We start from the raw sequence: 12,352 nt of genomic DNA, 5'->3' as shown, positions 1-12,352 counted from the left end.
AAGGTTATATCCAACCAGATGATATTTTTGGTAAATCATTAGAATGCAAATATTCATTTTAAAAATCTGCACCCGGTGAAGGGTTGAAATTGAATGCCTGAACTTTGGCCACATACTGATATTTTCTCACAAGTGTATATTAGTATAATATTGTCGTATGAGGTGTGAGGTAGGGTAAGTTCGGTCCATCTCCACGGGGGTTCGGACGGTACACGACATTTCTCACTTCAGATCGGGACAAATATCTTTGGGGGGCAAAACCGTTGTCCTCGAATCTTGCTCCTAATTTATAATCTCTCACACACTCTCATATTTTATTATTATTGTGTGTAGAAGCATTCACATTCCTTGATAAACAGCTGATATCTATGCGTGTTGATCTCTGATGATCTTTATCAAAGTAAATTTGAATAATTCAAACATATTGTCAAAAAAATATGAGTTATGCTCTTGGAAAATAAGCGTATAAAATATTACACTTAACAAATTATACAGACCTGTTGTGCATACGGAAACCATAAAATTACTATTTTTGCCGATTTAAAAGTCGGTACGTAACTATTTTGTACCCATAAGGCGTCATAATTGTTGCAATTATGTCAAAATTGTTAACCCTCTAGTGATTGAAAATTCTTGCGGAAAGTAAATTGTAATTTATTATAGACATAAAACTCCAGTAACACTTAAATCCACAGTTTATAAAACAAACAGCCACCAGTTTTATTGCTTCTGAGACTTCTTCGATTATTTTATTTCTATCGCAAAAAACAAATAAGATATTACTAAACCTCCCAAACAAATCATGAAATTCGGATTTATAAATATGTTTTTAATAATTGTCAAATTTCGACAGACATGGAGATATATTATTTAAAATACAAATAACTTTGTTATTATCCTAACAAACTTTTGCGTAGTTTTAAAAGGTACAAAACCATCAACAGCTCTGATATGTAAATAATGGAAGGTACTGTTCCTCCCGAACAACATACCAGATTCTACCTATTCTATACTCTGGTAAATTTATTTTTCGTTGTTGTGGCAGTATATTCTATTGATTCAAATAAAATTGCATCTTACTTAGAAGTTCTAGATACTTCTAATGTTAAACCATGTAAAGAGTTGTACGATTTTTTTCATTTAGGTTTTCTCATCCGAGCATTCGATTTGCATGTTTACCTGTCAAAAGCCGAGGCAATCCTACATATATCAGCTATCATGGTAGATCGATTGGATGTTTCGTGGAATGCGAAGGTCTGTAGGAATTCCTGGCATCGGAGTTCCATCGGGTGGTCGTTTATTAGCGGGAGGTCCACGTCACCAGTGCTCCAGCGCGTGATACACGAAATCACCTATCTCGCTAGATTCCTAAGCTACACTTTTCTCGACCTGTTAATACCCGTTATTTATTAGGTTCCAGAAGTCATTAAAAATATTCATTTCACCTGTGGAGATGTTGTTATCGTATATTTTATTTATTACGTACGTAATTCTACACAATATATGTTATTTTTAACTGTTTCCCTTTTATAAGGAAGCAGTTTTTAAATATTTTAATACACGGACAAAAGTTATAATTGCTTCGATGGCATACTACATTTTTAATGAATGAATGAAAAATTGAAAAATAAATGTTTAATTTTTAACAATGATATAACGGCAGAAATAATTTTACAGCCTAAATAGGTCAATTTTCATATTAATTACATTTAATTAAATAATTCAATTTTAATATTTCACCATGTCTATAAATTTTATTTTCAAAGCGGTTTTATTTGCAGGTTAAAAATTTACACCTCCGTTGTCCCTTTAACCCACCCGTTCCTGTAATGTAACCGGGCGGCGTTGCAAATTGCACCAATTGGGGGTCTCCGAAAATGACAAAATATCGAATACCCTAAGACAAATATGTATAAAATTCATTTAAGAGACAGAGATGTAATCTAATTAGATCATAAAGCAAGATACACATATAATTTTAACTAGATTAAAAGAGACAGTAATTATCAGGCGATCATTTTCTAACCTCAGGTTACCTAAGGTTAACCTAAAATAACCTTAGGTTACGACACACACGGTAACTCGAGAGAGTTATTTCACACTGTATGTTACAAATTTATGTTAGCATATTTAATCAATGCAAAAATGTCACTTTCGATTAATTGCATTTTTATACTATATGTTTAATATGAGTAGTAAAAAGTATTATAATTAACAAACTAGTAAGTAACTAATGTACCTCGATGAGTAAAATGTTTTTAAAGTACATACTTTATATAAGATAGAAATTCTTATCATAAAATATTTGTGAGACAGTCCTGGATTCCAAATTATTGTGCAATGGTTCGTTATTTATACTCACCTACGTAGAAAAGGGGATTTATGATATCAACAAGAAAAAACTGAATTTCTACCGTATCAAATAGTAATCGTAGGTGGTGATATAAATTCAACGAAATCATTTCATCGGTTACGAGCCCTGACAAATTTGTTGTCTCGGGTAAATTATAGCTCCAGCGACGCTCGTAATCTTACCTCAGCATCTCTCTCACCTGGTCTTACCAATTAATAACCTCGTCATGTTCAGTGCCTCAAATTAATAGTATGAAAATAAAATTGTTGGTTAACGCAAATTTACTGTCATCTTGACATATCAATAAATTATTGAAATCGTGTAACATTCCAAGCCTCGCCACCGCGCCGCGCCGGTAGCGTCTTCGCTAAATAATTATCATCACGATTAATTTTTACCATCAAATACGATACGAAACCAATATTGTTTAATGACTTATTCTTCACCACGTTATTTAAACGTCTTTTTATAGAAAATAAGGTACGACGTCATGTAACAAAGACTTCCCAAGATTAAAAAACCCGTAGAGTATAACAAAATCGGTACATGCAACGTTTTTATTAAAAGTTTTATAAAGAAAAGAATCTGGTCATATTTCTAAGTTAAATTAGTACGGTGAAAGTTACTTTAAATCAGCATGATGTAGTGTCTCATTGAACAATGGACAATAATAGTACCTAAGTCAATTAATGAATGTTAGATATAAAATAATAAAAAAATACACTGTAAATTTAAGATGTTTCTATTCACTCATATTAAACACACACTCACCCTGTCCATAAACCCACCCTCACACCCATATACACTCACACACATATTCACACACCTACCAAAATCACACTCCACTCACTTGCCCGCGCATCCTCACACACAAAAACTCGCAAACATGCATTTCTACGTGTATTAATATCTAACTGAACTGGATTTTTATAATTGTATGTATGTGGAAAACGGATTTGGCTTTATTTTATGTTTTTTTTTTATAATTTTGTGTATATTTTTTTGTATTGCTGTTGTTTTTCTGAATAAACAAAAAAAAAAGATCCCCATACGCCAAAATAAATATGTTACCTGTTGTAAAATCTCACAGTTCTGAATGCCTTCATAACTCGCACTTTGATAGAATTTATAATACGTTTATACTTTATAAAATATGTTTTAATGATTTATGTTTTTCTTTTTATAATGTATTACTATTGTAATAACATGTGTATTTTATTGAAAAAGACTCTATAAAAGGTAAATGTTTTTTTTAAAGCATTTTTCGAAAATTTTACATAGCTAGTAAAAAAAAAAGGTATGAAGTGAAAAAAAGTGAAAAAACTCTTTTAAAAACAGGTAAAACGGGTTCTTAAAAACTACTTTCTTAAAATTCTTATAGGTAAAATACTTTGTTTTGAACATTTTTTTTTCTCCCGACTGATTTCAACGCTTTACAAGCTTCTTTATCAAGGTATAATCAACTCGTGAATTCCATCCTCTTTTATTTAATCAGTATTATGCTGTGTACAGAACTAACAAATTAAAGCATTTTGCCTTGTAAGGATGGTAATGTAAGATGGATACGCCCAAAACAAGAAAGGAGTGGACTAAAGGAAATATTGTGTATTTGGTTATTTTTTATTTTTTCTTATTGTCAATCGCTTTTTAAATTTCAAAGATTTCCAATTGGTCTAATTTAATTTTCAACATGAAGAACTTTACTTTAAATACGTGATTTAAAACAAAGTTGTTTTTATTTTAATTGTTAACCACATAGTTCGTGCTTCAAACATTGAATTTCTATATTTTTTTTATTTCGGTTAAAATGAATGATCTTGTAAATAGAGTAAAACATTTAGAAAAACATTCATTAAAAAAAAGTGCAAAAACCTCCGTCAATTTTTTAAAACGTTGTTAATTTGAGCTGATAATCCTTGTCAGCGATATCTAATTTACGCTATAAAAAGATCACGTTATCAAAAACATCGCCTTAGATAAAACCATACCCAGGCCCAGGCCTCCCGAGGTGCCACTAATGTTAAATTAAACAAATACCTTTAATATAAGTAACATTTATCCTCTCAAAATGTTTATATTATACATTCAGATTAGCTAGGATAATGACAAGATTTTTACGCGTTATTATTTACACGAATGGACAATTCGCGGATAAAGCTGTCGTATATTCATAAATTAAGAATGAATAAATTACGATCATAAATTGGGATTCGTTCACAAACATGACATCGATTAGGTGACTATTTTGAGGGGATTGTGAAACACAATTCGGTTGAGAAACACCTTTTTAAAATATTTTACACGTACCTTTAAATTATACTCGGCGGCAGGGTTTTCAAACCGAATTCGTATAAAACAGGGATTTCTGGTAGCTTTGTTAATAATAAAAAACAGTTTAACCATCGGCTTTTAAGATTTTTTTACTTAAATAAGCAACTGATTGATTTATTAACATACTAAAATAAAAGGTTCAATAGAATCCAACATAGAGATTTGATTAGTATTTTAGTACCATAATTTCCCGATTAAAATTGCTTTTAAAAACACATTTCTTTATGTGTCCGGGAGGATGAAGAATACGTTAATTTGTGTGAAATGGAACCAGAATCCTGGACGAACATAACTACTCTCATCTAAAAATCCTGATACGTCCGCCTCGTAATGTAGTGGTTAATATATTGGATAGAATATACTAAAGTGACAGAAAATAAAACGATTACTTTGCGGAGGCACGGTTGGTTGATTATTTGTGATAAATAAATAAAATTTAGAAGTATCCCAATTGAGAAACGTAATTATTCAGGAGAGAGTTTTTTTGTGTTTCGCATTTTTTGATAAGTTTTTGTTCAGGTAAGCGAAGCGTCTTGAGAATGGCTTTAAATTTTCCAAATAAACCTAAATCGCTATTTGGAGCAAATATTGTGTTTTGAAAAAACGATCCTAAATTGTGAAAAAATATTTCCTTTTCAACCCTTAACCTACTACGATCAAACAACTGGCATAAATGGGTAAATTTATTTTAAAGAAAAAATTCCTAATGAAAGTGACTATCAAAAGAATCTACGTAATTATTTTCATGAAACTTTTGATTCTTGCTAAATAGGTTAACCGGTTTTGTTGACTTATAAAAATACTGAAACCGGTAAAATAATGCGAGTGGAAGCCCTACTCGGCTGCGTGCCAGTCGGACGATGATGGTGGCTATCAAATTTCCGGTAAAACATTACTACCTGTTTTTTGTAAGTATGATTTGCACCTAAATGTCTCTACCCGCCATGAGTACCGAGATAACAATTCGAGGTGTGGTCGCTATAGTCGAAGGTAGCTGGATATGTGATATCCAGTGACAATTTAACAATGTTTAATTTAATGTATCGTTGTAATGGCTTTTATAAATAAGTTGAATGGACAATTTCCTCCCAATCTATTACACTGTCCCGTGTAGAACAGAATCAGTGTAAAGTATATCAATAATGATCACGCTGTTTCTAACGAAATGTCTAGATGCGTGCATTATGTTAGACTTCTTGTTTTAGATGTCACTGCCTGACAGGTAATCCAACTCACATCTAATTCTTCTATCCGCACATTATGATGCATAGATCACTACATCGAAACTCTAATTTAAGTTTTTGTTGTTATGTCAACTGCATTGAGTTTAATTATGTTTATTCAATTTAATAGTTTCATCTGCAAGCAACATACTTTATGATAATCGCACTTTTTGCAATTCGCTCATTAGCACCCTTTCCAGAAAATGAAAATGTATTTGATTATAAAAAGACGTGAAACTAACTAGAGTTTGATTAATTATAGCAGCAAGTTATAAGACTGGTGAAGCACAGTTGGCATGATGATGTGTTTATAAAAGATACCGTTGCTTGTAGTATGTGCGCATGAAAAATAGTGCCTCTGCACGCAATACCATTGCAGTGTCCTGTTATGATAATTTGGTGTTGTATGAACAATAGCGTCAGTATCATTCGTTGGTGTGAGAGATTAGTGAAACTCAAGCCCGTTATAGAACTGTTATCTTAAATTGATAATGATTGAAAAGCGACACAGGGGTTGTTATGTTTGATACCTTACCGGTATAAGGGATACCGATGCGCGATGAACATAGGTAACTACATGATATGAAAACTCATAGCAAGATCTTTGATTTATTCTCATTAATCAAACCACCAAAGATATATTTATGTACCTAAATAGAAGAATACATTTTTGCCTTGTGTTGATGTGATAATTGCGTAAGGCTAACACATATTTATGAAGTCGCTGGTTTAACAGCCGACAAAAATGACACGAAACATTGATTTGAAATACGTTTTTCACTATATCATCACCTATATCAACCCTGGTAATGGACGACGCAATGGTATCAGAAACATCGGCAAATAGTGAAACCCACATATGGCACCAAAATTCACTGAGAACAATGAGTATATTATTGTACATTTTCCCTAGACTGGTATCCGAAATTGATCATTTGACATCATATAAGCAAAAAAATGCAATATGCAGCAGTAAGTTTACCAATGCAGTTTCCTATACATCATTGCATGCAGATAATAACAATACTTGACTGATTTATATAGCGCCTACACCTACACTGGCTACGTTTTCTACAGGGGGTGGAATACAAACTCTTTTGGCTTATGTATAAGTCACTCCAAAACTCTGCTCCGGAGTAGGTATATAAGAGAACTATGCATTCAAGATCAACTAGCTGACAGGCGTTTTACGCTCATATCAGCTACGTCTACGACGAGAGGAAAAGTTATCATACCACTAAACAAACAGCACACTAAATTCAAAGAACGCGCATTTACGGTCGCAGGCCCTATGGCATGGAATGCTCTCCCAGCAGAGATGCGAGGCTACAAGAGTGAATTGATGTTTCGGAAAAAACTTAAAACCCACTTGTTCTCTGAATCATTTGAATAAATCCGTAGCATATCAAAACAAAATACATTGTTTTATTTAAATTATAAATTTAAAATGTTCAATTAAATGTATTTATCAATAGAATTACTTTGTAAAGCGCCCTTGAGGTATTTTATTACGAAAATTGCGGTATATAATTTTTCCATAATTTTGATAATAAAAGCGCAGTTTTGGTGAAAAATCACCTTAAGGACGCTTTACAATTCTTTGCTTAAAATTACATTCTAATTAAGCTTAGGCTAGATATATTTGTAAATTTTAAATTGAGAGTACGATAAACGAACGAAGCGAGATTTAAGTTGAGTTCTGACCTGATAAGGACTAGCGATGAGTTGCAATTGTGAAGGCATTAGGTTCCAGAGGGAGGGGCCGGCAACGCCAAAAGCATGATCTCGAAACCTAGTGTTTGGGCTACGTCGGAGTGCGACAAGTTTTCCTCTGTCTAAATCAAATGCTGACCTAACGGTATATTTTATGTGACATGTACGAGCATTTTCACTGAGAAAAAGGTTCGGTAAATATCTTGTAGCCATTCTATGAAATTATTTGACTACTGACAAGCAAAGCTTATATTTTACTATCTTTGGGCTTTTTAAACAGTGCAAATCTCGAAGACGTTAAGAGATATGATAATATTTTTTACTCTCGTAATAAACCTTGGTACCGTATATACATATTGAAGGCGGGAGGAGAAGGGTAGGAAAGATTTGTGATTAGCGATGGTCACTCATCTTAAACTGAGCCTGAGCGTGAACACCCGTTGCGGTGGTAGGTGGTAGGGTACTGGAGGAAATAACAATAGCAATTTGAAGAGAAGTTACCTGTCCGCTCTTGTCCATCTCGTTGTTGGTGAGTTTGACCTTCTCGAAGGAGACGACCTGCTTGCGGAGCTGCTCGCCCGTGAAGGGGGAGTCGGGGTGCGCGTAGAGGCGCGCGGGCGCGGGCGGGTCCGCCTTGCCCGCCACCAGCCACGAGGAGCGGTGGTAGGCGTACCGGTAGCGCTTGCCGTCCACGGGCACGATGTCCAGCAGTACAGCGTACCTCTGACTCGCACTGAGCCCGGTAAAGGACACCCTCAAGGTGGGGAACATCCGCCTGGAAAAGGAAAAAAGTTATTAAAAATAGGGAAATATCACATACTACGAATACCGATAAAAACATATGAAATGGATTAAGAATAATAGCTTTTATTTTCAAAATCAATATGGATATTGTAGAGAAATGTTTTCATGTATAACTTTAAAAAACTATTTTTTTTAAATATGTCACTAGAAAAACGTGACATGTTTGGCATAGATAGTTGTGACGTCAAGATTCGTGACGAGGTTCTAAAAAAATTTTAGTAATCGGGAAGAATTTTGTTTTTTAAAGAAATAATTGCGATCTTATGATTTACCCAAATATTTCATTTTAAAGGCCATTTTCAACGAGTTGTAAATAACTCACTATCAGAAAATGGTAATCAAGTTGGGGTAGAGTAGGATTCGATCCACGGACCTTTGGTCCGTGAGTTTAAGACTCTAGCCACAGAACCACAACCCGATTCATTGAAAATAAAATTGGAAATGAACATGAATCGTGACGTATTAGGGGCGTGGCCAATGCAATGACCCTTATATGAACGGACAAAAACCGAATATTGTATCAATTTCGTACATTGTTTTGTGTTAATTTTAGTTTCAAAACATTGCTTCTAAAAACGCAAATTCATATACAGACTAAAAAAAGGTAATTAGTGGTATTAATTACCCGAAACCCCGAGTTAATTGCCAAAATAGGCTGCGAATCCCAAAACTCAACATCATCATCACAAATATTGATTGATTCGGAAATTAAAACTCATTTCGAAACCACCTGTTAAAGAATGAGAGAGGCGTTAACTCTCCGAGGCTATTAATCATGAGCTGGCAGAAGGTAACGGAAGAATAGAAGAGGAATGTGAAATTACATAGCAAATCAAACAACACTTGATGCATTGGATTTTAATGCACCCGCTAATAGCAGAGAGGGTCTTCTCTCGAGCAAATCGAGATACGGATCTCTGCCTGAAACCGAGGGTCGAAGTTTTACAGATATTATTTATTTTGTTTTATTAATACATCTATCATATATCAGATGCAGGTGGAATCCGAATGGCTTTTTTACGGGTCGCGTAAATATTTGTCGGCGGCTTATACTCTTGAGACCCGAGACTAACCAAAAAACTCTTAATAATCATTTTATCTTTCTTTAATTTCAAATCGTTCAAAATGAACACAACAATGGCTAGAATTTTTTTTTCGAGATCTGAAGTCCATTCATTGCAATTACAACAACATTATAAAACGTAAAAAAATAATCCAATTGTTTAAGTCTTTTATTCATAGATTTTTTTAATTGATATTTTGGAAGAGCTTTAAATTAAAACATAGGTCTACTTAAGTAAACTCTAGACACCAAGGGGTTATGTTGTAGTCTGAGACATATCCAAGAAAGGTCAGAGTGACTTAACCCAATAGCTTCATGAATTGAAAAACATGGATGACATCATTACAACTGTCAGCGGTAGTTTCTTATTTACATAACTTTACTATCTTGTAACTGATATCTGATATTTTAAGAATTTTAAGTGCTGAATAGTAATAATAGAGTATTGTAAATGTTTCAATAAATTAAAGTGTATGTAAATACTTTAAATTTATTGTAAATACCCAAATTATTGTTTTTTTTGTTATAATTCAATGACAATATTCATTGATTATTGTGCTATTCTGTGATATATGAAGGGTACAGGATATAAATAATAGATGTCAAATATATATTTTGTATATTTTTAAACTTATTATGGCAACTGACGGCAGTTCACGTAATTTACATTTATAATAATATCGGATTGTGGTCCCGTGGCTAGTGTTGCGGACTCACGGATCAGAGGTCCGAGGTTCGAACCCCACTCTACCCCAACTTGATTTCCATTTTATAATAGTGAGTTATTTACAACTCGTTGAAAATGGTCACCAAAATTGAAATATTTGTGTACATTATGAGAACGCTAGTATTTCTTTTAAAAATAAATAAATAAATAATATTTAAAAAATTAGAAATAAGGTCTGTACTATTCAAGATAATTGAAGAAGAAAAAATGCATATAGGGGATAAAGGATGGATGTCAGTTAAAAACTATAAATAAAAGCGATGATTTAATATATTGATGAAAATCATTTTAGATTAAATAAAACAGTTCAGGCTATTTACACTAAGCAAATTTCTATATATATATTTATAAGTATATTATAATGTCCAAGAGGTTTGAAAACTTAAAAACTTCATTTTTTGACATTCATTCTTTATATCCTGTTCCATATATATATATATATACATATGTAATATATATATATATATATTTGAATAATTTGTACAGCGCCATTTTTGTGAAAATCATTTTAAGAGAGCTGTGTAATAAATAAATATCTCAGCACGTCTTGCAGCTACAGAGCACATGGATGGTTGGGATTCTAGTTCCTTGTCTCCAATTATGATGTATTACAATTACGATATATAGGAGCTAGATTACGTCTTGCAGCTACAGAGCATACATGGACAGTAAGAAATCTAGCCCCTATTTACATTTTTTAATATATTTTTTTATGTGATACCTCGTCATAACCTAAAAACGCGTAAAAATAATTCATTCTCGTGTAATCTAAAGTTAATTTCTAAATCATAAATATAGATTAATAAGTCGTGTGTACAAAATATTTAACGGAATTAATTATGTTAAGCATAGTATTTTAAACTTGTATCAATAAATAACATGCATAAACAATTAGACACATAAAAAGTATAACCACTAATACAACAAGCTGCAAGTTTTCAGAATTTTCGAAATTAAGTTAAGTGCGCTCTAAGTAGAAGAATCGTCATACCCGTTCGCTGCAGTACTGAAAAATGACCTAGATCATTTCTTTTTGTCTAATTGGTAGATATACCCGGTCGGCTTTCGTAGTGATTATGCTAAAGCTCGCGCGGGGTGCACATGTGCTCGAAGCCGCTATCTCAGAGGGAAAATCTAGAAAGAGGCCGCCAGAAGTAGGCAGGTCATATCACCTAATCGATACTTAATTATACAACCACCGAACACCAGATACTTTTTTCACGCTCCTTCTACAACCTTCATCTAGTTTACGGCCGATCTGGCGATTTTATTAAGTAATTTAAACTCGGCCGACTGCGTTTATTGACCGACTGTAAATTTTCAGAAACAAGAACGATCGTCGTATAACACGTTGACGTTATATTATTTTATTATCGGGGTCCGGACGATATGTTAAGAATGTTAACCGATTTTACGATCGGCATTGTTTTCTGGACCATTAGCGCATTAAAAGTGATACCTGCGTTTATGTTGGAATGTTTTATTGTGATCTCATATAAAAAGTTGTTGAGCATAAGTTATTTATTTATTTGACATCGACAATGTGTCAATCGAGCAGGTATTCGAATGATGATAAAAAGCAAATATTATCTATACAACTAATTATATTGCTTTTTAGTTGAAGAGTTATTTACAAAAACTGCGTAACTGAAATTGGAATCCTTTCTCTATAACTGCGAAAAACATTCTGTATTAAAAAAAAATCACATTTGGATCAATATTGTGTTCAAAATAATCCAAACGCTTATTTTTTTTTCAATATGGAATGTTTTTAGCAGTAAATGAGAAAATATTCCTATTTCAGTTTTGCAAGTTTTTAATAATATAAAGTCAATGTTCCGTTTTCGTTAAAATTGTCAAAACAGGTTGCATGAAAAAAATAAGATAAAACAATCAATTTGATTAAAAAAAACTCAAACATCCATCATCATTTCCCTATCCGCACCCAGTGGTGCATAGGGCACTACGCTGGAACTGCAACTTGCATTTGTTGCATGGATAGTAAGGTGATCAGTCTTACGTTTGAGGTACCGGAAATATTGCAATGTTAAACCACTAATAGAACAAATACTTCACATCGACTCTGCCAGGAATCGAATCCGGGAATTAAATAATCGTGGGCAAATGCGCCAATCACT

The 12,352-nt window shown here is 33.2% G+C and overlaps 1 protein-coding gene across 1 annotated transcript in view; it reads right to left on the bottom strand.

Annotated features, from left to right (window-relative positions):
- LOC148280262 (T-box transcription factor TBX20-like) overlaps positions 1-8,391 on the bottom strand; it is a 43,735-nt gene extending 35,344 nt beyond the window's left edge. Inside the window, exon 1 of the mRNA XM_088228589.1 lies at positions 8,122-8,391. Coding sequence (XP_088084715.1) covers positions 8,122-8,391 — 270 coding nt within the window. The remainder of the gene's footprint in view (positions 1-8,121) is intronic.
- Between the last annotated feature and the right edge of the window lie 3,961 nt (positions 8,392-12,352).

The sequence above is a fragment of the Micrasema longulum genome, unplaced genomic scaffold, assembly GCF_059751315.1.
Source record: "Micrasema longulum isolate JH-2025_06_02 unplaced genomic scaffold, ASM5975131v1 h1tg000597l, whole genome shotgun sequence".
Lineage (NCBI taxonomy): Eukaryota > Metazoa > Arthropoda > Insecta > Trichoptera > Brachycentridae > Micrasema > Micrasema longulum.
The sequence above is the reverse complement of the archived record's forward strand: the minus strand, read 5'-3'. Positions and strand labels throughout refer to the sequence as shown.